The sequence below is a fragment of the Lactuca serriola genome, chromosome 6 (genome assembly GCF_051521515.1).
Source record: "Lactuca serriola cultivar US96UC23 chromosome 6, Lser_US96UC23_V15, whole genome shotgun sequence".
Lineage (NCBI taxonomy): Eukaryota > Viridiplantae > Streptophyta > Magnoliopsida > Asterales > Asteraceae > Lactuca > Lactuca serriola.
In genome coordinates this window covers 94811290-94835655 of record NC_136413.1, presented here as the reverse complement: position 1 = coordinate 94835655, position 24366 = coordinate 94811290, and the positions used below count along the sequence as shown (strand labels likewise).

At 38.4% G+C, this 24366-nt stretch overlaps 3 protein-coding genes across 3 annotated transcripts; all 3 read right to left on the bottom strand.

The window, feature by feature from the left end:
- Window positions 1-1682: 1682 nt before the first annotated feature.
- LOC145060018 (uncharacterized) lies at window positions 1683-2730 on the bottom strand. The gene is made up of 2 exons (XM_079007758.1): window positions 2165-2730; window positions 1683-2088 (listed from the first exon to the last, which is right to left on the bottom strand). Exons 1-2 carry the CDS (start codon window positions 2728-2730, stop codon window positions 1683-1685), a joined length of 972 nt encoding a protein of 323 aa, XP_078863884.1.
- An 845-nt stretch (window positions 2731-3575) lies between these two features.
- LOC145060017 (uncharacterized) lies at window positions 3576-4511 on the bottom strand. The gene has a single exon (XM_079007757.1). The coding sequence runs from the start codon at window positions 4509-4511 to the stop codon at window positions 3576-3578; it is 936 nt and encodes a 311-aa protein (XP_078863883.1).
- Window positions 4512-21893: 17382 nt separating this feature from the next.
- LOC145056540 (nuclease) lies at window positions 21894-23853 on the bottom strand. Its single transcript, XM_079004230.1, has 4 exons — window positions 23696-23853; window positions 22994-23444; window positions 22671-22896; window positions 21894-22583 (listed from the first exon to the last, which is right to left on the bottom strand). The coding sequence occupies exons 2-4, from the start codon at window positions 23429-23431 to the stop codon at window positions 22042-22044; spliced, it is 1206 nt and encodes a 401-aa protein (XP_078860356.1). The 5' UTR covers window positions 23432-23444; window positions 23696-23853; the 3' UTR covers window positions 21894-22041.
- Between the last annotated feature and the right edge of the window lie 513 nt (window positions 23854-24366).

Below are 24366 nucleotides of genomic sequence, written 5' to 3'. Positions count from 1 at the left end.
GTTGTACCTTTTTCTGGATAAATACTCGATCGGTTTATTCGACAAGTTATGGATACCATATATTACACTAGCCCACAAAGAATGAGTTTCATTATTCAGCCTCCACCACCATTTCACAAGCAGACCAATGTTTAAGGCTTGTATGGATCCAACTCCCAGCCCCCCGTCTTCTTTGGCTGCAAGGACTTTGTCCCAGCATACCCAATCAATTTTCTTTCTATCATCACAACCGCCCCACAGAAAAGTACGTCTTATCTTTTCCAATTCTTCTAATACACCGACTGGAGATCGGAATAAGGATAAATAATAGGTAGGCAGATTACCAAGGACCGACTTGATTAAGGTAAGCCTACCACCAAACGATAATGTTTTAGCCTTCCATAAGGAGAGTTTAGATTGAAATTTCTTAATTATAGGCTTCCAATATTTTATTAAATTCATATTGGCGCCGGCCGGGACTCCGAGATAATCAAATGGAAGGTCCCCCGAAACGCACCCAAGGAGGTTAGCCCAATTCGTAGTTTCATTCGGGTCAACACCAATTCGAAATACCTTCGACTTATGAAAATTTACTTTGAGTCCCGAAGAGATGTGAAAACACCTAAGAATACGTGCTAGATTCTTAAGGTTTGTTCTTGACCACTCCCCAATAAACAGAGCGTCATCCGCATAAAAAAGGTGAGACAGTATAGGCCCATTACCCGGGATTTGAACACCATTAAAGAGCCCCTTATCACAAGCCGATTTGAGAGCCACACTCAATCCTTCCATAGCGATAATGAACAGATAAGGGGAGAGTGGATCACCTTGACGAACTCCCCTAGAAATAGGGAATTCTTTTGTTGGCGATCCGTTAATGATTACTAACGCCCTGGACGAATTCAGGCAGCCACGAATCCACATCCTCCATTTGTTTCCAAAACCCATTTGTTCCAGAATGGAGTTAAGATATTGCCAGTTCACCGAGTCAAATGCCTTATCAAAATCAACTTTAAAGAGAATGAACTTTTTATGGGCTCTCTTTGCCCATGAACACACCTCGTTAACCATGAGGGGGCCATCAAGAATGCATCGGCCATCCACGTAAGCAGACTGCAGGTCACCTATCAGATCTCCAATAACTGACTTCATCCTGTTGGAGAGTAACTTGCTTATTATCTTGCTCAAACAGCCAATTAAACTAATAGGGCGGAAGTCATTTAGGGAAAGAGGGTCTTTGATTTTAGGGGCAAGAGTGATGAAGGAAGAATTGCACCCCGGGAAAGCGAGCCAAACTCTTCAAAATGCATTACAAACTTCATCACACCATTTTTAATCGTGTCCCAGAACTTTTTCATGAACTTAAAGGTGAAGCCATCAGGTCCAGGAACTTTTTCACTTCCACAATCCCAAACCGCAGCTTTAACTTCTTCCAGGGTAAAAGAAGACTCTATTCTAATGGCATCCATCATTGAAATTGTTCTAAAGTTCGGGTTAATAAGCTTGGGTCTAAGCATATGAGCATCCGAAAATTTGTCATGAAAAAATTTGTATACTTCATCCTTGATCTCATCAACCCCCGTCGTCCAACGCCCATTAATCATGAGACCATGAATAAAAATCCTCCTATTCTTACTGTTGATATACCCATGAAAGAACTTACTATTTTCGTCTCCATCTATGATCCATTTGATGCACGCTTTCTATTTTAGGTCAAGTGCCTTTAAACGTTCCCACTCTGTTATCTTTTTGATTCCATCAATCCATATGCCCTTTTCCTCTGAAGAGAGTGGTCTAGATTCTACAAATTTTTCAAAGTTTTTAGTCATCTTCAAAGTAACGTTTACTTCATGCCTTTCTTTTTGATCCATTTCCTTCCTCCACTTCTTAATTATCTCTTTCAAGAATCTGAATTTGGCGGCCAAGTATGCATCAGGAGTCCCATACCCTCTAAAACAATTCCAAGCATCAGTTACAACTTGATCAAAGCCTTCTCTAAGGAGCCATGAATTAAAGAACTTGAATGGGATTGGCCCAAAATCAGACACACTAGATGTTAGGGTAATAGGGTTGTGATTAGAAAGCTCACGGGGATGAGCAGTGACAGAGCTAAGAGGAAACAATGATAAATAGGTTGGGCAAGTCAAGAATCTATCAAGTTTGCTTAATTTGGCATCGACCCTACTCATAATATGTGAATCTTTCCCAACCCATGTTAAAATCTTTTAGATTAGCCTCCTGGATAAATCTGTTGAAAGCGAAAGCGCTATGGGGACGGAATTGAGAGCTACATCTTTCACCCAAATCTCTTACCACATTGAAGTTTCCAAACACAACCCACATTCCAGATCTCCCATTTATTATATTGAGAAGTTCAAACCGTACCTTCTTCTTCTCAGATGTGGACTGAGGGCCATAAACATTAACAATATTCAAATTACCACTCGCGGAAGAGTTCTTGTATTTACCACTGATAACTAAGTAATGGCGGTTCTTGATAACATCGGATTTTTGAAACAAAGTAGTATCCCAAATCAAAATAAGTTCACCAGAACGTCCACTGGAGTCCACACTAACAAAATCAAATTCATTTGAATCCCAACACCCTTTAACATCTATGCTTAAGGAAGTCGATAGCTGAGTCTCCTGTAACCCGACAAAAGTTGCCTTGTGTTTTATTTTCAACCTTCTTACCCAGCTAATTTTCGCATCCTCACCCACACCCCTTACGTTAATTGATAAGAAATTCATTGATTAGGAATATTAACTCCCGACCCACCTACAACTTCAGCCAGAATGGGGTTGTCAACCTCCATTTGAAAGCCGATTTCTGATCCAATCGCCACCGTTTGGAGAATTTCGTTGGAAGCGGTCTCACCGGACCCCTCAGACGGACCTGATGCCATTGGTTCTTTGTTGAGGTCCAGCGATACATCCTCACTAGGAGAGCTAGAATCTTGGGATTTCTGGTTTGGGTAATTAGATCTCGAGGAAGCATCACCATTTAGGGGGGGAACGACATCCCCTAGTTCTTTTTCTTCTTTTAATTTTAGGTTTGCTGCTACAGCGATCAGAACAGGATGGTGAGTTAGATACGAGGGCTTTGGAATTATTTTGGGCTGGTGAAGAGCTCTTACATGGGTCGGAATTGTTATTAAGCCCATTAACTTTTGAGATCGAGTCCATACCCACATCACCCGGGTCCAAACTTAATCTGCACGCATTCACCTTAGAAGGCGAGACTTCCTTCATCACGTGGGGAATTTCAACCGACTCCCTTATAGTCCCCTCGTTGACTTCTTCCTGGGGGATTACCCCAGTAAGTTCAACAGGTGCATCGTTTGTGTTCCCAACATTCGTCGGGGAATCTCTAGATTCTTCATGCCTGTTCATCTTCTTCGAGTGAGTTTCCGGTGCCCCCCGAAACGGAATTCACCTTCCTCTAGATCGTTATCATCCTCCGGGATCCATGTTTCAGAGATCCCATCGTCCTCAGTTTCATTTTCGCTACCCTCCGAGTCTGACCCATCTTCTACTTTATCAAATTGGCAAGGCTTGAAAGGCGACCAATCATCAGTATACTCAATGACCCCAACTTAATATACCGCACCATCAACACGGATTTGAACTTCTTCATTGATCCATTTCATCCTTGATGTGATTGCACCCACCTTTCCCATGGATAAGTCTCTTCTGTCAAGGATGCTCTCGAATGGAATTATGACCTTTCTAAATCTACTAGCAACCTTTGAAAAGTTATCTGTATCCCAATATCTAAGAGGAACGCCGGTGATCTTTATTAACCAGGCCAATCTTTCATACTGTATATCTTTGTTCTCTTCGATTATCAACCACTTGAACCATTCGTGCCACCTTGATCTATCTTCTAAAAATTCACAAGTCTCCTTAGACGAATCAAATTTGAAGGCTATCCTAAGACCGCCGAGATACTTTATACTATCATGCGTGAATGTGTGGGCTGGCAAGTTGGCTATATGATCGAGACTGTAGGCTTCCCCGATCAGTAGGGTCTTCTTTATCCATTCACTCATGGCTGTTTTAGCGTTAAGAAGGATAGGAGGGGTATTACCGTGTCGAACTTCATTGATTCCTGCAGCCACATGCGCGAAGGATCTTGAGTCCCTGCTCCCGACTTTAATCCCCGGGGTAGCTTTAGGTTCCTTTGGTTTATCTCTAAAGGTCCGCCTGCTATTGGATCTTTCCTTTTGGTATTTGGCGAGGTTGGCGAGTAGAGTTGCTCCACGAAGGCTCACACCCTTCATTTTCGCTTCCAAAATGCTCGTGTCATTCACCCTAGCATACCGTATAAAAGTGAAGTTCTGATTACGTCGATTCTTCTTCCCTCCAATGTAGATGTCCGATATTTGGCCAAATCTGCCAAAGACTCTTTGCAAATCCATTTTACAGGTGCCTTCTGGAAACACCACAACGTAGAACGAGGAAGTGTCGTCCGCTCGTCTCAGTTTGCTCTGTTTGCAAATCGTCAACCATCCATGTTTCAGAGATCCCATCGTCCTCGTTGAATTGCTATGTACTTAGGATCGGCAGCTAAAGATCGGAAGCTTGTATACTAGTAAAGATATTTTGGAAGACTTATAATATTCTGCCATATGTATTATCTCTCTTTTGTTATGTTATGGTTATGTATATCTTTTGTAACACCAAAGTTTATAAACTCTGAAAAATATTTATAATATTTTTTGCTAAACTCAATTTTTACTGGTAATTATATAATTATGGTATTTTAATGGTTTAAAATACATGTGTTAAAGAACACAATGTAAAACTCAATCAAATAGCAAAAAAGTCTCAATTTATTTTTATATTTGGTGGCATTTATTTACCTTTTTTAATTTTTTTTTAAACATTAAAATGTGTTTAAATAAAAATGCAATGTAAATGTACCACACAAGATATCTAGGGTTTTCTTCTTTCATATGGATTCCAATTACAAAAAGGGGCATATTTGTGATTTTACAACAACTTAACCATCGTTTTTAAAGGCTTTTATCAAGTATCATAAAAGGAAAAATATAAGTTCTACTGGTTTGAATAAATATATTTTCTAAATTTATACACCATAGGAAAGTATAAATATATATATAACATGGTCATGAACATCTTCACCAATATTCAACTTTTCTATTTTCACTGAGTAAAGGCTAAAAAACACGTCTTTATCATCTCTTGATTATAATAGCATCCATGGAGTATGCGTCATCACTCGTCACCATCAAAACCTTAATACCACCCTATTTCACTCGCATGAATGCTTTTGCAACCTCTAGTTCAGAAAAGTTCAATCGTGTTGTAGCGAAAAATTTTCATTGAAGCCAAGAAGATCGGGGTAGAGGACTTGAGAAGGATTGTGCACTCATTGAAGGTAGCACTTGCCATTACATTGGTATCCATGGTTTATTAAATAAAACCCCTCTACAAAAGGATGGGCAATGCCTTAGGCTAGACAGTATGGCATGGAACCACCTCGACACAGCCATGCTTGGAATTGTCTAATAGTCATGCATGAAGTTGTGGCCTTATAGGATTTGTGGTTATGTCATGCCTTCTTTGGCGCTCCTAGTCCGCTTAATGACATCAATTCTCTTAACATATTACTAATATTCAAGGACATATATAAAGGGACTACACCAGATCCTTCATTTGTAGTACATAGAACATCTAACATATATGAGTATTATGTCATGGACGTGATATATCCTGGGCTTTCTATATTTGTTAAAATACTATCTTATATTGATGAGAAAAACAAGTTGGAGCTTAAGAGAACTCAAGAAAAGGAGAGGAAATATTTTAACTGGTGTTTAAAGCTCTTAAAAATGTTGGCACATACCGTAGTACCCACATTTTTTTGAGGAGAAAAAGATGAGTGAAGTAATTTTAACTTGTATCGTATTACATAATATGATTCTAGAAGATGAAGAAAGTACGATATATGAATATAACGAAAACGAGATCATTCCACTGACAAAACCACTAGAGATTGGTAGCAGATAGTATTGGACAAGAAGAGAAATAGTTCCTAATGTTGAGATCCATCAAGATATTTGTAGATACTTGACAAAATATATTTTAGATGGTTGACCACATTGATCTTAGAGCAAAAACATGTCGATGATTTAAAAGGCCAATTTCTGGATGAAGACTTTGTTTAGAAGGTACTGATTATGATTCTTTTTAGTTTTTATTTTTTAAGTTTTTAAGATATTTATTTTTTAATCTAATGTTATGCATTTGGTATTTTCTAGTAATGAAAAATATTGAAAAAATTAATTGTTAAATTTTGTTTATGAAAAGGTGTGACAAACCACCCCTAAATGGAAAAATGTTAGTATGGTATAACAAAAATAACATGGTGCCTATGTGACACCAAAAAGAATGACAAGAATGAAATCACTCCATTTGGCCTTGGTGTAGGTCATCTTGAGTGAAGTTGTGGCTTCTTATTACACCGTCGGTAAACAATTATTATACTATAGTTATTAGATTCGACTATAAATAAAATGAGTAATTATAACAACACATATCATCAATATTTTTTTGTAAAATTATTTGGAACGAATTGTTGGAAAAATAGCCTCGAAGATCCCCAACAACCTTCCCAATACCAAAAATAAAGAAAATAATTGGACGTAAAAATATACGTGGAAAACTCCAAAACTAGAGAAAAACCATGAGCCTTCAGAGAAAAAGATCCACTATATGATACATTACTACAATCACATCAACTAATCTCTCAAACATCCTTCAAATTACATTCATACTCTCCAAAGTGTTAACTAATACTTTTTACACTCTAAAACAAGAAAAGGAAGAAAGAACCAAACACTTTAAGTATATTTTGGTTGGGGTGCTTTGAAACTAAAACCTTGGACTCTATTTATAAGTTGGAGTCCTCCCAAACTTCCATCCTTGTAGCAATGTGGGGTGCAAACCATTATTCATTCCTTTATCAAAAACATAACAATCTCCACTTTGGATAAATGAATGAAAACTGCAGCCACATAAAAAAGGAACATTGTCTTCAACAGACAATCATAATTCTAAAGTTAAAGAATTATCATACTATGTCATAAAAGAGTATAACCACTTAGAATAGATCATTATAAGAACTTCACCTTGTGATATGTTGAAACAATTGATGAAAATATATGGTGCAATTTCCCCTCTTAGCATACTCAACAAGTTCATCAACCATCAACATCAAATTCACCACACATCTTGTATTTATGTCAATCCAATGCCCATATGTAAATCTGTAAACTCACTAATAAAACTACATCCATTTTCATGGTATCACGAGCATACCATAAGGACGACATGAATTCAAAAGAAATCATCACCATTTATGTGACAACTGTCAATTTTCGGTCAAGTCAAAGTCAACAAGTCAAACCGGTCAACTCAACTAACCCTTGTGTACTAGGGCTTACGTTATGTATTTACTAAACAATTCGCTATTCTAACGAGAGATCATAAATCGAAAAGTGCGTACATCTAGATCTCCTTAACCTAAAACTGTGGTATGTGGCGAGCCAAACCGATAAAACAATGTTGCATACTCATCGGGAGTATGCAAGATCCTTAAACAAGGCTTAACGGGGTTTACGGACCTTACATTGCGAAGCCGGACACTCACATTCATCACACACGAATCCGCTCTTAATCGTTTTCACTCTATCTCTTCTTATCGAGAATCTCTCCCAAATCTCTCCAAGAATGTGAAATCTCTCCCAAATATCTCTTTGTATGTGAAATCTCTCCAAGAATGTCAAATCTCTCCCAAATCTCTTCAAGTATGTCAAATCTCTCCCAAATCTCTCCAAGTATGTTAAATCTCTCCCAAATATCTCTTTGTATGTGAAATCTCTCCAAGAATGTCAAAATCTCTCCCAAATCTCTCCAAGTATGTCAAATCTCTCCCAAATCTCTCCAAGTATGTGAAATCTCTCCCAAATCTCTCTTTGTATGACAAATCTCTCCAAGTATGTGAAATCTCTCCCAAATCTCTCTTTGTATGAGAAATCTCTCCAAGTATGTGAAATCTCTCCCAAATCTCTCTTCGTATGAGAAATCTCTCCAAGTATGTGAAATTTCTCCCAAATCTCTCCAAGTGTGACAAATCTCTCCCAAATCTCTCTCAAAATCTCTCTCAACTTTCTATAATCACTCGGGGCATCCCGACCCTCGAATTTGGCGAAAACAGCCTAAAAACGGAAGTCTACGCGAAAAACGGACTTAAGAAGCCGAAACTCCTCTTAGGAACCAAAACCCCTCTTAGGACCCGAAAGTCCTCTTAGGGACCGAAACCAAGAAGACCCGAACCCGAAGGTCCTCTCAGGGCCGAACCTCGCTCAAGGGAACCGAACCCAAAGGCTCCTGGAAGCGAGCCTCGCACACCACCCGAACCCAAAGCCTCGGTCCAGTTCGCTTCTGACCCTTCGGACCGAGCCTGACCCTCGCTTGCTTTCGCTTCCTTCGCTTCGCGCCTAGCATCAGGAGGACCGGGACCTCGGCCAGGACCGAGAGGTCTCGCTGGGAAGCTTCTTTTCTCCCGGTTTTCGTCTAATTTTCGTTTTAGGCCCGTTTTTAATTGTTTAACACGGGATTTTCACCCAAAACTTTATTTTAACATATAAGGACCCATAATTATTAAATTATCGCGTTTTTTAAGGATAAAACCTTATCCAAAAGAGTGGGTGAAGTACAAGAGGTGGAGTGTTGACTTTCCTTTATTTTATGACACAAGCAACCACCATACCTACTCCATGACTAACCCACACTCCTCCCCACCATACCTTGTCACTTCCTTGTCCTTATTACCTCTCTCACAAGTTATTCCCACGTTCTTAGAGCTGGACATTCATCCTCTCTCCTCACTTCTCTCATTTTCTCTCCTTTCACCAAAAAGATCAAACTCTTTTCTCTCTCACTTCCTCTCTCTAGAATTCGAGATTCAAGGGCTGATCTTGGGTTTTTCCTCCACATTTGGTAAGAAAAATCCATTCTCCTTATGATTATTTCACTTCATTCTACTCAAATCATGGATATCTTACACAAACTCCATCATAATTGTGTTAGATCTACGAATCTTCAAGTGATTCTTCAAGTGTTCTTGGGTTGAACACGTCTCTTCTTCAACACTTATCTACTAAAATCACTCAAGGTGAGTTCATACCCCTACATTTTCATGTTTTCTCAAGTTTTTAGGGGGGGAATACAAGTAAAACACCAAGAACAAAACTAAATCTTTCTAACAGCCTTCATTAGAAAAGTTCAACTCCATTCACGGACGTTTTTGAACAACTTAAACATTTTTGTTTTCAAAACTGTTTTAGATGTAAGTAGTTCCGGTTCTTAGCTTTAAAATGACTACTTGCACATCTCCACACGATTTTTCTACAATTTATGACGATTTTTACAAAACTGTCTATCTTTTCAAACACCAATCCGGACCAGTCTGTGATTATGGACTATTTCACCCAAGATTGAGGTCATTAAAAATCAAGATAAAAATTATGAGTAAACTAGACACATTTTGAGAACTCTCAGAATTTAAGGATTTAGTTTTCGACTTCGTATGATTTTTCTATGACTTTTCTAAAACAGCGCAGAAAAGTTAAAGTTAGTTAACAGCATATAGATTTCATAACACTTTGTATTATGTTGAGCAAAGTGTATAACAATAAGTTCTAAATATTGAATGTGTTTCCTTGTTAGGTTATCATCATAATCTGAAACATAGTCATTCATGATAAGATTATTCATCCATTTAGAACACGTATATTAAGCCATAATAAGCATAGTTTATGGATTCATAACACAAAATGCGTTTTCATAAAAGAGTTCTTATGCATTACAAACGTTTTGGGATAGACTATAATGGGTATGGTTTATGGTTCCATTAACACAACAAACACATTTCGGAAGGTTTTATTCCTACAGGAAAAGGTTTTACACTTATGCACACCACACGTAAACTTGTTAACCTAAATTGTGAGACAATCTCTTTCGTACGTCCGAGTGCGGAATCTAAATTCCTGTTAGTTATAATCAGAGTCTCCTGGAGGGGGAACGTGATAGTTGTGTATAGATCTATATTGGGTTAGACACCCCACACCTAAGCTGCATGCAACAGCTAGACCGGCAGGTCTGTGGTGACAAGTGTCATTTCAGTTTCGCGACGTCTGAGAAACGTCGTGGCAGGTTTATTCAGTCATTAGTATGATTATAGCGGCTCACATAGGGATTTAACAACATAAAGTTTACAGGGATTTTCATAAATCAAAAGGGGTTTATGTCGATTTAAAATCACCTTTTTATATCAGTAATTATGGATATTATGGTATATTTTCAGTCTTGGTATTTAAGACCACACATCATTCATTACGGGATTTTTCTCAATTCAGAAAGTGTTTTACGCCAATTTAAAACCACAATTATATCTTTAAGTATGACGAAATACTTGTTCATTTCGGTCCTGGTATTTAGGACTACATAACTTTTATAAGGAAAATATTGGATTTTTCTTGGTAACATACATCTCCTTACAAAGATCGATTTTCAAACTCTTACTGTCAAAAGCTTATGAACTCACCAACCTTTGTGTTGACACTTTTTCCAAACTACTTGTATTCTCAGGAATTCAGTGAAACAGGAAATCAACCACGTTTTGAGGATGGGATGATAAATCGTCAAACAGTTCATTTTGTATCATAATGTAATTGATTCGAATCTTGTAAACATATACTTTGGTGTAGCTTTTTCAATTATATTTATGATGGTTGTATTTACTTTGAGCACTATTATAATCGTTGTTGTGATACTCTACATGAAGTCCTCCACCCCCGGACGTTTCCGCCATCCTTGGTTTGGGGGTGTGACAGATTGGTATCAGAGCATTGTTTATAGTGAACTCAGTATATCGAACCACATAAGATATACAAACTATAAATGCATTGGGACTAGAGTCTCTGATTTAAAGTTTTCAAAACAACTATACTTTTAGCAATAAATGGTGTCTTATTAAAAGTATACATGCATGCATACATATTAAGGTCAGCATTGTTCTAGAACAAAACAAAAGTAATGATTGTTGGATATCACAAGTAAGCTTGGGGATGTATGGTCAGTCTTGGGAGTGGCATAACCTGATCAACTATGCTAGTCCGAGGAGTGATTAGCACATGCCCAAGATTGGTTGTGATATGGCAACAAGTCTAAAAACTTACCAACACTACCACAATGAAAACATTAGAACAAAACATGGGTTTAAATTACTATGGGAGTATTTTGTATTATTATAAGTGCTTATCTGAGAACTAAATAGATTTTTATCAATAGGTCAATAATTGCTTAGTGGATACATTAAAATTATATGTATCCAGGACGTCATAGACTTAGAATCTGTGGATCTTTGCTTTACTTCCTGTTCTCGTTGGATTGGGGATTTAGAGTTAGGATCGCTTATTCGAAGGTCTATCCTGTCCCAAATACATATGACTAGTATGCACTAAACAATGTATTGAGGTACCTGATAGAGATCATCTTATAATTATCTAATTAGTACGTCTACTTAGTTATTTCTTATATCCCCATTTCTCGCGAAGATATCATGGCAGGATTCCATCCCCACGACGACCCGTACTACCCCAACGACGGCAATACTGAATGGCTCGGAGAGGAGCCAGAGAATGACTACCCGATCCCTGTCGATGGTAACCAAGCTGAAGGCTTTGCTGATGGTTCTGACTCCGACCCTGAAGGGGAGAACCTACCCCCGATGACCCTTGTTCCAAATCCCAACCCTCGTCCGACTTTTCAAAGCTCGACGCCTCTTTGGGTAGAGTGCTTGGAAACCTGGAGCGAAGAGCAAGACCAACCTATGTCGTTTAATGGAGACTGAAGCTTCTACAACATAAGCGAAGAAAGCTCAGTAGATAGAATTCTTCCAATCCTGGTCCATAGAGTTGCCCGAAACAAGATTCAGGGCAGAACAACTCTCCATTGTATCGCAGAGGTTGATGCAAATGCAAGAATACATACAATCCGCACCAATCACCTTGAGCACACTCGTGAAAAATCTGAGAGAGACCACGAAACCCTGCTGCAAGCACTGGCTGAAACACGAACCGAAGTCATAGAACTTCGAGTACGCCAAAGGGTGTACGAAAGTCACATGCTTGATATGGAGCGGCAACTAGCTGAACTGAGGGTTCACCTGAGGGATGACCGCCGCTAGTAGTAGATGCGTTACCTTCTTTCCCTGATTAAAAAGGAATCATTTTTCCTATCTATGTCCTATGTGGCATTCTCTATGAAACTATCTTGGGCTGTTGGTACTTTTGGCTACGCCTTTAGGCGGCCAAAACTCTCCTGCTCTGGATGTGACGTAAGACCCTCTACAAGGTCAATTTTCCCTAATTTGTTACATCTTAAACATCAATGACATTGTCAGTCAGCCAAATTTTTTGTCACCCCTTGTTCAAATACTTCCATCATGCTACCATAGGAGTCTATCTGAAACCCACTTTAGTCAAGTTGTTGGACTAGAGTAACTTAGCTCTGGGATCGTTCCCAATTCTCTTTCCAAGGTTGGATCATGTTATTCACCAACCAATGGAACCTGGTTTTGAATGACAAACGTCATAAGATCATTCTCCGAACTTACTTCTACTCTGTTATAGGACTACATCATAGGGATGTAGGTCAACCCTTCAAGAAAATACTTCAATTGGTCATAATAAGGACCTAGCTTGGGTCAAGTATAAGGCTTCACTTGGATACAGAACTACTGAAATACATGAGTTTACCATATAAAGAATCTCATTATGAATTGTTTTCAGAACACCCTTAACGACCGAATTACGTTACAAATCGATATAAGATAAACTTAGTTAGAAACTCGCGACGTATAGCCATTCTAAAAACTCATTAACATCTCACCCTTAAACATTTTGTTGGGAAGTTCCTTTTTCATAGACTTATGGGGTGCGATCATACCAGCACTAATACACCGGGTCCCATCAAAACTCCTCAGCCAAGCGTGTTTGGACAAACATGATTCTAAGATGAGTAAAGCTTAACGCCCGTATGAAACCTACTCCTACCCACTGCCATAACTCCATCTCAGGAGCGTTAGCGGAAACACTAGGAATAATACAGTAATGTGCAAAAATTTATACGTGTAAATATAAATCGCAAGGATGCACTTAAGATAATCATTTCCACTAACGAAGTCGTTTTTCATCTTGAAACAGAGCTATGTCTTCATCAAGAGGCAACCAACCAACTAGCAAGGCGCCAACACTGCAGATAGATGCTGCTACTTTTCAGGCTGCAGTGACGGCAGCCGTGACAGCCGTCATTACGCAATTCAATGCTAACAACGCCAGTAGAAGTGGAAGCGGTACTGACAATACAGATTGTGGTAACAATCAGGAACACCAACGGGTTTCTGCCAACGAAAATACCTCAGGCCACAAACCTACGAACAAGAAGCGAAAGTTTAGGGACGAAAAGAAGTGTAACCTACCTCAAAAACTCGCTGGAAGAAAGCAATTTATAGTTGCACCTGCCATTACAACAGCAGTCATGACGAACGCCGCGACACTAGCCACGAGGTCTGCCACCCAAACGCCGGCCAGACCATATAAGGGATCACTCCTAAAGTGTAACCAATGTGGCTTCCATCACAATGGGGTTTGCCGGGAGATACACTGTAAAAACTGCGACAAGAAAGGGCATACCGTCCGTTTCTGTAGGGCCCTGACGCAGTACATCGCTCCAACCCCCAATACTAAAGTAATTCCAGGATGCTTTCGATGTGGCGAAACAGGACACTTCAAGAGAAACTATCCAACTAAGAAGAATGACGGGGGAGCCGGAGGAGTGTGACAAACGAACCAACAAGGGTAACAGGGAACCATATTAGGACTTTGTAATGTTCCAACGACAAAAACGTTTAAGTACCATATGTTTGTTATGAATTTGGTATGCTTGCTAAAGTCACCGTCTTTCTAAAAGTAGTTAAAATACTCTCTCGTTCAAATCAAACCAAAGACATTCATATATGATCTTAGGATCATTACCTGTAAGATGTGATGACTTTGTACATACACCGGGGTTAATTATAATCAAAATACTGAAGTCTTGAAACAAATAATTTCATCCTGACTCCTATTTCGTGTCTAGTAGTAAGAATTGAGTGGGGCCACCCACTCAACGATTTCACCAACATCAACTTACATACGACATTCATATACCGCTCGATCGTAGGGAGACCTGTCAGGGATCATGATATCAAGTATCATTACTGGCTATCGAAACACACCCACTGCCAGTGTTAGACATTGTGGTATGAATCATCTACAGTAATAATAACATCAAACAGAACGGAACACCCTGAAAAGAAACACAAGATACTCGATCACCCTAGTGATCTCTTCGTACGAATACAACTTAACACATGTTATCTAAAAAGATATTGTTGTCATCATCCAATTTTGATTGATATAGCCCTCATCTTCTCGATTTAACGTCTACGAAAGGACCCTTCACCTAACCCCCCGAATATCGAAACCTTCGTTTCTCATAAACATCCAGCACGGACCTCCGGGTCATCTCTCGCTGTGGAACTCCAAAACACGCACCAGAGGAGTGTTATACTTCCCGAAACCTTATCACAAGTATTTATAGGAGACCTTTGGAAATGTCACGCATGTAGCAGACAAGGTTCAAGCACAGAAGCTTGGGACGGATATGGTATGAGTCCTGCCATGAGCTTCGAGCCAAGATTGCCCAGAAGGACGAGTAAATGTCCTACCATCTAAAAAGGCCTAGTCGCGTAAACCAAACCCACATGCTTCCTACCGAGCTACAGGAACTGTCAGGTCAAACCTGTCGAACTACTCAAAAATGAAATCGAAGAACCAAGCTTCTCACCCTGAAAAGCACCTGTCTTATTCTTCAAATAGAAAGGCAGATTGCTCGTAGTTCCATCGACGTCAGAGGCCCCGACAATATCTCTAATAGAAACCTTTACTATCTACCTCGCATGGACAAATAGGCCGACCAACCGCGAGGAACGAAGTACCCTTCAGGAATTGGACCTGAGATCTAAATATCACCGGTCGCGAGTATTGGAGAAGGATGTCCGAGGACAATCCTCCAAATTCGATGCGGACGCTGCAAGTCCGTAGTGATACCCCTCGGATAGGACCAACCCGCTCACAGTATTCATAGGATATTTCATTCCTACTAGGATCCGTTAGTCATTGTTATTGTAAATGACTTGCTTATCTACCCTCGTAGTAAGAAGGAAACCAAGGAGAGCAACTACAACAAACCGCGAAAGAAATACGATCAGAGAAGCTTTACCCAAAGTTCTCTAGATACGAGTTTTGGAATTGAGGACTCGAATTCCTAAGACACATCATTAACAATGTGGAAATCCTTAAGGACCCTTTCAATTGATCAAAACCGTTGAGAAACAGTCAGCACCAAAGGCGTCAGCAGGAATACGCCAAAATTTTGGGTCTCGCTGACCTACCGTCTTAACTCCTTTGGAACTTCTCGTAGATTACAGAACCCCCCCCCCCCCTTTACGACTTTGACCCTGAAGGGAGCAACCCTTGACTGGGAAGAGAAGCAAGAGGAAGAAACCTTTAGAACTCCATAATAAAAGACCAAATTCCTCTGGAAGCCTCACTCTGGACAGGCTTAGTACGCTTCGGAAAGTGTGGAAAGCCAAAACCCCAGATAATTATGCCTTTCGAGATTCTTGTAAGAATCAGCCCTGTAATCGCAACTTCAATCTACTCCCGCGAGCTTGGTAAAGTACATTCTACCAGACACGTCCCGAACTTGTAGAAGTATCTATCCGACGAGACTCTTGTAATCCCCCTCGACGAGATCGAGTTCCACAAGAGCCTCACCTTCTTGAAAGAACCATAGTGACCATGGACCGAGAGGTTAAGCGAACGCAGCAACGCCGCTTCCCATTAGTGAAAGTTCGTTGGAATACTAACCAAGGACCTGGAGTCACTGAGGAGCGCAAGAATCAGTCGATTAGGAAGTATCCCCACTTCATGGCTCGATTGTTCATGCCCACTCATTGCCTAAATTCAAAATTTCGGGACGAAATTTTCTCTAACGGGGGGATGATGTGACAACCGTCAATTTTCGGTCAAGTCAAAGTCAACTAATGTCAACAAGTCAAACCGGTCAACTCAACTAACCCTTGTGTACTAAGGCTTACGTTATGTATTTACTAAACAACTCACTATTCTAACGAGAGATCATAAATCGAAAAGTGCGTACATCTAGATCTCCTTAACGTAAAACTGTGGTATGTGGCGAGCCAAACCGATAAAACAATGTTGCATACTCATCGGGAGTATGCAAGATCCTTAAACAAGGCTTAACGGGGTTTACGGACCTTGCATTGCGAAGCCGGACACTCACATTCGTCACACACGAAACCGCTCTCAATCGTTTTCACTCTATCTCTTCTTATCGAGAATCTCTCCCAAATCTCTCCAAGAATGTGAAAGCTCTCCCAAATATCTCTTTGTATGTGAAATCTCTCCAAGAATGTCAAATCTCTCCCAAATCTCTTCAAGTACGTCAAATCTCTCCCAAATCTCTCCAAGTATGTGAAATCTCTCACAAATATCTCTTTGTATGTGAAATCTCTCCAAGAATGTCAAATCTCTCCCAAATCTCTCCAAGTATGTCAAATCTCTCCCAAATCTCTCCAAGTATGTGAAATCTCTCCCAAATCTCTCTTTGTATGAGAAATCTCTCCAAATATGTGAAATCTCTCCCAAATCTCTCTTTGTATGAGAAATCTCTCCAAGTATGTGAAATCTTTCCCAAATCTCCCTATGTATGACAAATCTCTCCCAAATCTCTTTATAAATCTCTCTCAACTTTCTATAATCACTCGGGGCATCCCGACCCTCGAATTTGGCGAAAACAGCCCAAAAACGGAAGTCTACGCGAAAAACGGACTTAAGGAGCCGAAACTCCTCTTAGGAACCGAAACCCCTCTTAGGACCCGAAAGTCCTCTTAGGGACCGAAACCAAGAAGACCCGAACCCGAAGGTCCTCTCAGGGCTGAACCTTGCTCAAGGGAACCGAACCCAAAGGCTCCTGGAACCGAGCCTCGCACACCACACGAACCCGAAGCCTCAGTCCAGTTTGCTTCTGACCCTTCGGACCGAGCCTGACCCTCGCTTGCTTTCGCTTCCTTCGCTTCGCGCCTAGCATCAGGAGGACCGAACCTCGGCCAGGACCGAGAGGTCTCGCTGGGAAGCTTCTTTTCTCCCGTTTTTCGTCTAATTTTGCGTTTTAGGCCCGTTTTTAATTGTTTTAACACGGGATTTTCACCCAAAATTTTATTTTAACATATAAGGACCCATAATTATTAAATTATCACGTTTTTTAAGGATAAAACCTTATCCAAAAGAGTGGGTGAAGTACAAGAGGTGGAGTGTTGACTTTCCTTTATTTTATGACACAAGCAACCACCATACCTACTCCATGACTAACCCACACTCCTCCCCACCATACCTTGTCACTTCCTTGTCCTTATTACCTCTCTCACAAGTTATTCCCACGTTCTTAGAGCTGGACATTCATCCTCTCTCCTCACTTCTCTCATTTTCTCTCCTTTCACCAAAAAGATCAAACTCTTTTCTCTCTCACTTCCTCTCTCTAGAATTCGAGATTCAAGGGCTGATCTTGGGTTTTTCCTCCACATTTGGTAAGCAAAATCCATTCTCCTTATGATTATTTCACTTCTTTCTACTCAAATCATGGATATCTTACACAAACTCCATCATAATTGTGTTAGATCTACGAATCTTCAAGTGATTCTTCAAGTGTTCTTGGGTTGAACACGTCTCTTCTTCAACACTTATCTACTAAAATCACTCAAGGTGAGTTCATACCCCTACATTTTCATGTTTTCTCAAGTTTTTAGGGGGGGGGGGGGAATACAAGTAAAACACCAAGAACAAAACTAAACCTTTCTAACAGCCTTCATTAGAAAAGTTCAACTCCATTCACGGACGTTTTTGAACAACTTAAACATTTTTGTTTTCAAAACTGTTTTAGATGTAAGTAGTTCCGGTTCTTAGCTTTAAAATGACTACTTGCACATCTCCACACGATTTTTCTACAATTTATGACGATTTTTACAAAACTGTCTATCTTTTCAAACACCAATCCGGACCAGTCTGTGATTATGGACTATTTCACCCAAGATTGAGGTCATTAAAAATCAAGATAAAAATTATGAGTAAACTAGACACATTTTGAGAACTCTCAGAATTTAAGGATTTAGTTTTCGACTTCGTATGATTTTTCTATGACTTTTCTAAAACAGCGCAGAAAAGTTAAAGTTAGTTAACAGCATATAGATTTCATAACACTTTGTATTATGTTGAGCAAAGTGTATAACAATAAGTTCTAAATATTGAATGTGTTTCCTTGTTAGGTTATCATCATAATCTGAAACATAGTCATTCATGATAAGATTATTCATCCATTTAGAACACGTATATTAAGCCATAATAAGCATAGTTTATGGATTCATAACACAAAATGCGTTTTCATAAAAGAGTTCTTATGCATTACAAACGTGTTGGGATAGACTATAATGGGTATGGTTTATGGTTCCATTAACACAACAAACACATTTCGGAAGGTTTTATTCCTACAGGAAAAGGTTTTACACTTATGCACACCACACGTAAACTTGTTAACCTAAATTGTGAGACAATCTCTTTCGTACGTCCGAGTGCGGAATCTAAATTCCTGTTAGTTATAATCAGAGTCTCCTGGAGGGGGAACGTGATAGTTGTGTATAGATCTATATTGGGTTAGACACCCCACACCTAAGCTGCATGCAACAGCTAGACCGGCAGGTCTGTGGTGACAAGTGTCATTTCAGTTTCGCGACGTCTGAGAAACGTCGTGGCAGGTTTATTCAGTCATTAGTATGATTATAGCGGCTCACATAGGGATTTAACAACATAAAGTTTACAGGGATTTTCATAAATCAAAAGGGGTTTATGTCGATTTAAAATCACCTTTTTATATCAGTAATTACGGATATTATGGTATATTTTCAGTCTTGGTATTTAAGACCACACATCATTCATTACGGGATTTTTCTCAATTCAGAAAGGGTTTTACGCCAATTTAAAACCACAATTATATCTTTAAGTACGACGAAATACTTGTTCATTTCGGTCCTGGTATTTAGGACTACATAACTTTTATAAGGAAAATATTGGATTTTTCTTGGTAACATACATCTCCTTACAAAGATCGATTTTCAAACTCTTACTGTCAAAAGCTTATGAACTCACCAACCTTTGTGTTGACACTTTTTCCAAACTACTTGTATTCTCAGGAATTCAGTGACACAGGAAATCAACCACGTTTTGAGGATGGGACGATAAATCGTCAAACAGTTCATTTTGTATCATAATGTAATTAATTCGAATCTTGTAAACATATACTTTGGTGTAACTTTTTCAATTATATTTATGATGGTTGTATTTACTTTGAGCACTATTATACTCGTTGTTGTGATACTCTACATGAAGTCCTCCACCCCCGGACGTTTCCGCCATCCTTGGTTTGGGGGTGTGACAATTTATAACCAAGAAGACAATATTAGTTGTACTGGAGCCTTTTGCTGAATCCACTCCAGATGGACAATTACTCTTAACATGCCCATTTTGTCTAGACTTCTAGCATACCAGATTTTGTGACTTCTTTTTCCCGTTCCCGCATATCAAAATCATTCCTTCTAAAGAAGTATGACTACTACTCTCTTGTCTTTTCTCTTTGGACTCGAGTTTTCCAGAATATATGCACGCATATTACAGGGTCTCTTTCACATATATGATAATGAACTTACTATGCTAATAAGAATACGACAAAGATAATATGAGCATGAGTGTTTTATCCTCATCTTCAACCTTCACTCCGATAGTCTGCACTTCTGACACAATATTATTAAGAATACTTAGATGATCTGAAATTTTGTATAATTTTTTTTATTTTACATCTTCATTTTTATACATGATTTTAATAAAATATTTCCGTTTTCACATCTTTGTTTTATGTTTTCCTAAATATTTTTTTGTTTTACATATTAGTTTTTGTTACAAAATTATTATCCAATTGTTTTACATTTTATGAATGTATATTGTCAAAATATATAACAAATCTTTTTTTCTATATATTCTTCTTCATATAACATTTTTCCTATTATTTAAAATTAAACATAGTTCTTTTATAAATTTTGTTTTGTATATTATACATACTTCAATTTTTTGCATCAAACATCCCAAATAGTTTCAAAAGAATTCAAAACCTTTCCGTAGCTTTTTTTAATAATTTTTTTTATATCTCTAAGACGTAAGTTTTTTTCTTTTATACAAATACGATTTAATAAAAAATAAAAATAAAAAACCAAATCACTTTTATAGTTTTATACTAAAAATGTTGATGAATCGATGAAAAACACCGCAAATAAGCAACCATTTTGTATATGCACATATAGTCCTATTCCTATTTTCGCATTATAAGTGTATATATTCAAATCTTATAAACTTAATTGTCTCTAAATAAATTAAGTGTCTCTGAATATATACAAATTTGAAAAAATTAATAACAATATTTTAATCCTTGCTGGGTTTCCCCTAATAATTGTTCATACCCAAGACTTTGACTCAAATCCCAAGAGTTTGATCATTTATTATTTGCACATAAAAAATTCGACTTACGTTCCACCTCGAGAAGCCTAATCATATTATCAACTTTGAATACATTTGAGATGTCGAATAGATTAAGGAATTAGATTTCAGATGGGTTATGCCTTCGTTTTTTGTTAATTGTTGTTCATAAACATAAACCCCCTCAAGGAATCTACTTCCAAATCTAGGCAACCTACTTTTACCATTTGTCCTTTCTTGCTTTCTAACACTTGTCATTCAAAATGCCATGTCATTTGAGAGAAGTTAATGTCATAAATATCATAACTTAACATCGTTTTATTTTAATAATGTTTTAAAAACAGGTTTTCTAGTTGAACTGGTATGATGACCGGGTCAACCGGTGTCTATAATTTTCATTTTTTTTTCTATTTCCTACACATACATACATACACTCATAAATAAAGAATTTGAAGTCCACAAGTTCAAACATTAAAAATACACATAAAACAAGTTGTAAATCGATCCAAATACATTAAAATAATACATAACCATAAGTTTTATATCAATTTACATATATATAAAAAAAAAAATGTATAATACCAAAACAAAATATAGTTTTAGATAAATACAAACGTATCAAAAAACTTCATAACATTTACCGTATGTTAAATTGTTTTTATTCAATTTAACCGGTTCAAGGCGGTTCGTCCCGGTTCAAAAATAGGCATACAACCGGTGATAGTTGAACCGCTCCCTTCTCCGGTTCCCGGTTCGACCGGCCGGTTCAAACCGGTTTTTAAAACATTGTATTTTAATGTATGCTGTCCTTTTACTATTTAGGCATCTAACTTTCATTTATTGGTCATATTCATTATATAACCAATCATACTCACTCATTTACTATCCACTAACATTACACAACATCTTTTGGTCATAATCAATCCCTCCCCCATAGACTTCTTCAGCTTTGCGTCCTTTTTATTTAAAGACCCTAATGCCCATCCAATAGCTACAAACTCATAACAACATAACTTCTTATCTCGATACACCTTTACTAATGAACTTGGTGTATCAAATATTTGAAAATCTTACATCTCACATCATGTAAGATTGATTTCTCTTAAAAAAAAAAAAAAAAAAAAAAAAAAAGATCCTTTAATCTCATATTCTTCTGCATCAAAAATGGTAACTGTAATGACCAATAACAATTCTCCCCTCAATTTCACTACATCAAAGCTAAATATGCAACATCTAAAACCTAAAAACCAAAACAAGGTGAACCATGCTATACACACGTGACTGGAAAATCATGAACATAATCATTCCATATCTCAGCAGCAATAGCATCACGCAATTTCAACGTATCTTCAATTTGTTGGGCATCAAAGGGGGCATCGGAATCCACCATTCCATTCCCGACACCCATCATCTCCGGCTTTTCAAAATCAAGTGGAGGTGTCATCACTGTCACTGATTCCTCCATTTGTGGAACCAAAAACCCTTCATGTTCATACATCTTAAAGATGCTGTCATTTGGATTGTTGTCACGGATGAAATTGTGTAAAGCACATGCAGCCACCACTAATTTGACCTGTGTTGTTAATGGGTAAGAAGGAGCTGACATTAAAATAGGAAATCGTTCTTTTAGTGCTCCAAATGTTCTTTCACTCATGTTTTGTAAGAGTGAGTGGCGATGATTGAACAACTCTTTGGCATCTTGTGGTTGGAATTTGCCTTCGTATTCAAGTAAACCGTATGGAGTGCCTAAATATGGAGCAATGAAGCCTGGAATGTTTGCGTATTTGAAATCCACAAGGAAGTATTTACCTGCATCAATTCAAGAGTTACTAAAATTGCCCTTAACTTTAGCATCTAAAAATATGCACATTAAAAAGTTAGAACTTAGAACATCACCTTCAGGGACTTTGAGCTTGTTTTGTCTTGTAAGAGCTGAATTCAGAACTCTTATATCTGATGCTGAGCCCTCCCAACCAGCTAAAACATAATGAAACTTCATATCAAATGAACAAGCAGCAAGAACACTCTGTGAAAGAACACCATGTTTATTACGAAAAGGCCCTTGTTCATCTACACCCACAATCACTGGAAAATGTGCGCCATTTACAGCTCCCACACAATCCTATTACATTAAAACATATCAAATATAATCAAAAAAACATCACATTAACGTTATCACCACTATTGGATATAAAACTACTTCATATCCACTAAATTACCATGAAATAAGGGTAAAATCTTGGATCATCTCGGATTTCTGGAGGAATTTCAGAACTTGGAGACTGAAAGAAGTCTAAAGAAATGGAGATAATCGCATTCAAGACATTGTTGAAATGGCGACTGATTGTTTCCCCTGAGTACTTAAAAAGCTCCTGAACTGCTCGAGTTCTAAGGTTATGGCCAACAATGAACATAAAAATGGCTAATTGTTCTTCAATCTTTATTCGGTTAGTGTGGCGTAGAAGACCTTTGGCTTGTAATATGTCGCACAATTTATAAAAAACATGTTTTTCCATACGAAAATTATCTAAACATTGATCGTTTGCACCATTGAGAACATCATCTACAAATTTTATACCATCAGCGCATGTAGGCGTTTGTCCATTGTTCATGCATTTACCATTGGCACCATCTTTCTCGTCATCAGAGCTTTCCATGGCACAGAAAATCCTGCCCTCAAGTTAGAAATTAGCTACGAATATCATACCTCGCATAATATGTGAAATATTGGGTATCATAAACATTTTTAGACTGTAAATTACAATACAATACAAAGTGGAACGAAATTGAAACAAAAATTTCAAGACAAAGGTGTAGAATTCCATATATCAGTTGCTATACAGCTATTAGCGTTTAACGCATACACCCGGTAGTAGAGTGGGTAAGATCAAGAAAATTACACAGAAAGCGATTAAACGTACCGGAGACGATCGAAGGCGCGAAAAATAGCTAGGGTTTCAGCAGTCACCGGAGCGACCGAAGGAGGTACGGAGAGGACACGGCGGAGTGGCAGAGTCGCACAAAATGACAAAATCGCCTTTTCTCGGCGACTACCCGTCGTAAAATCGGCTAGGGAGTAAAAATTGTGAAATTTCCAAATACCAAAACAAAGAGGGTTATAAAAAAATAAGAGACAAAATTACAAAAATGGTCCCTGTATGTATTTTTTTGGGGTTTTGGACAAACCACGAGTTTTTTAGGTTGGTGGTCCTTTGACTATGTTTGCTTGCGATTTTGGTCTCTGTCCAAACTAAAATGACTATTATATCTTTAATGAATTTGGTTTTCATTTTTCTTTTACTTTTTAAAATTGTTATTATTAATAAATATAAAAGTGGGCCCTCCTCTCTCTCTCTCTCTCTCTCTCTCTCTCTCTCTCTCTCTCTCTCTCTCTCTCTCTCTCTCTCTCTCTCGACCTTTATACTCATCTCTTAAAATACCGACCCCTTTTGCTGCTTCGTTTTCGACTTACACTCAACGGGCCGTTCGGAGATGGTCGGCGGAAGTAGTAGCTATTGGCGGCGGTGTTCCACAGCAGCGACGACGTAGTGGCGGAGGCCGCTCCGACGGTTTTCGATGCGTCATTTTCGAC

Excerpts from the sequence above, each read along its gene's own strand:
- LOC145060018 (XM_079007758.1), bottom strand. The coding sequence starts at position 2,730 with ATGAATTTCTTATCAATTAACGTAAGGGGTGTGGGTGAGGATGCGAAA. Across the intron at positions 2,089-2,164 it reads GAAAGATTCACATATTATGA|CTCTGTCACTGCTCATCCCC; the intron begins GTAGGGTCGATG and ends GTTTCCTCTTAG.
- LOC145060017 (XM_079007757.1), bottom strand. The coding sequence starts at position 4,511 with ATGGGATCTCTGAAACATGGATGGTTGACGATTTGCAAACAGAGCAAA.
- LOC145056540 (XM_079004230.1), bottom strand. The coding sequence starts at position 23,431 with ATGGAAAGCTCTGATGACGAGAAAGATGGTGCCAATGGTAAATGCATG. Across the intron at positions 22,897-22,993 it reads GATTTTACCCTTATTTCATG|GATTGTGTGGGAGCTGTAAA; the intron begins GTAATTTAGTGG and ends TTAATGTAATAG. Across the intron at positions 22,584-22,670 it reads CAAGCTCAAAGTCCCTGAAG|GTAAATACTTCCTTGTGGAT; the intron begins GTGATGTTCTAA and ends GAATTGATGCAG.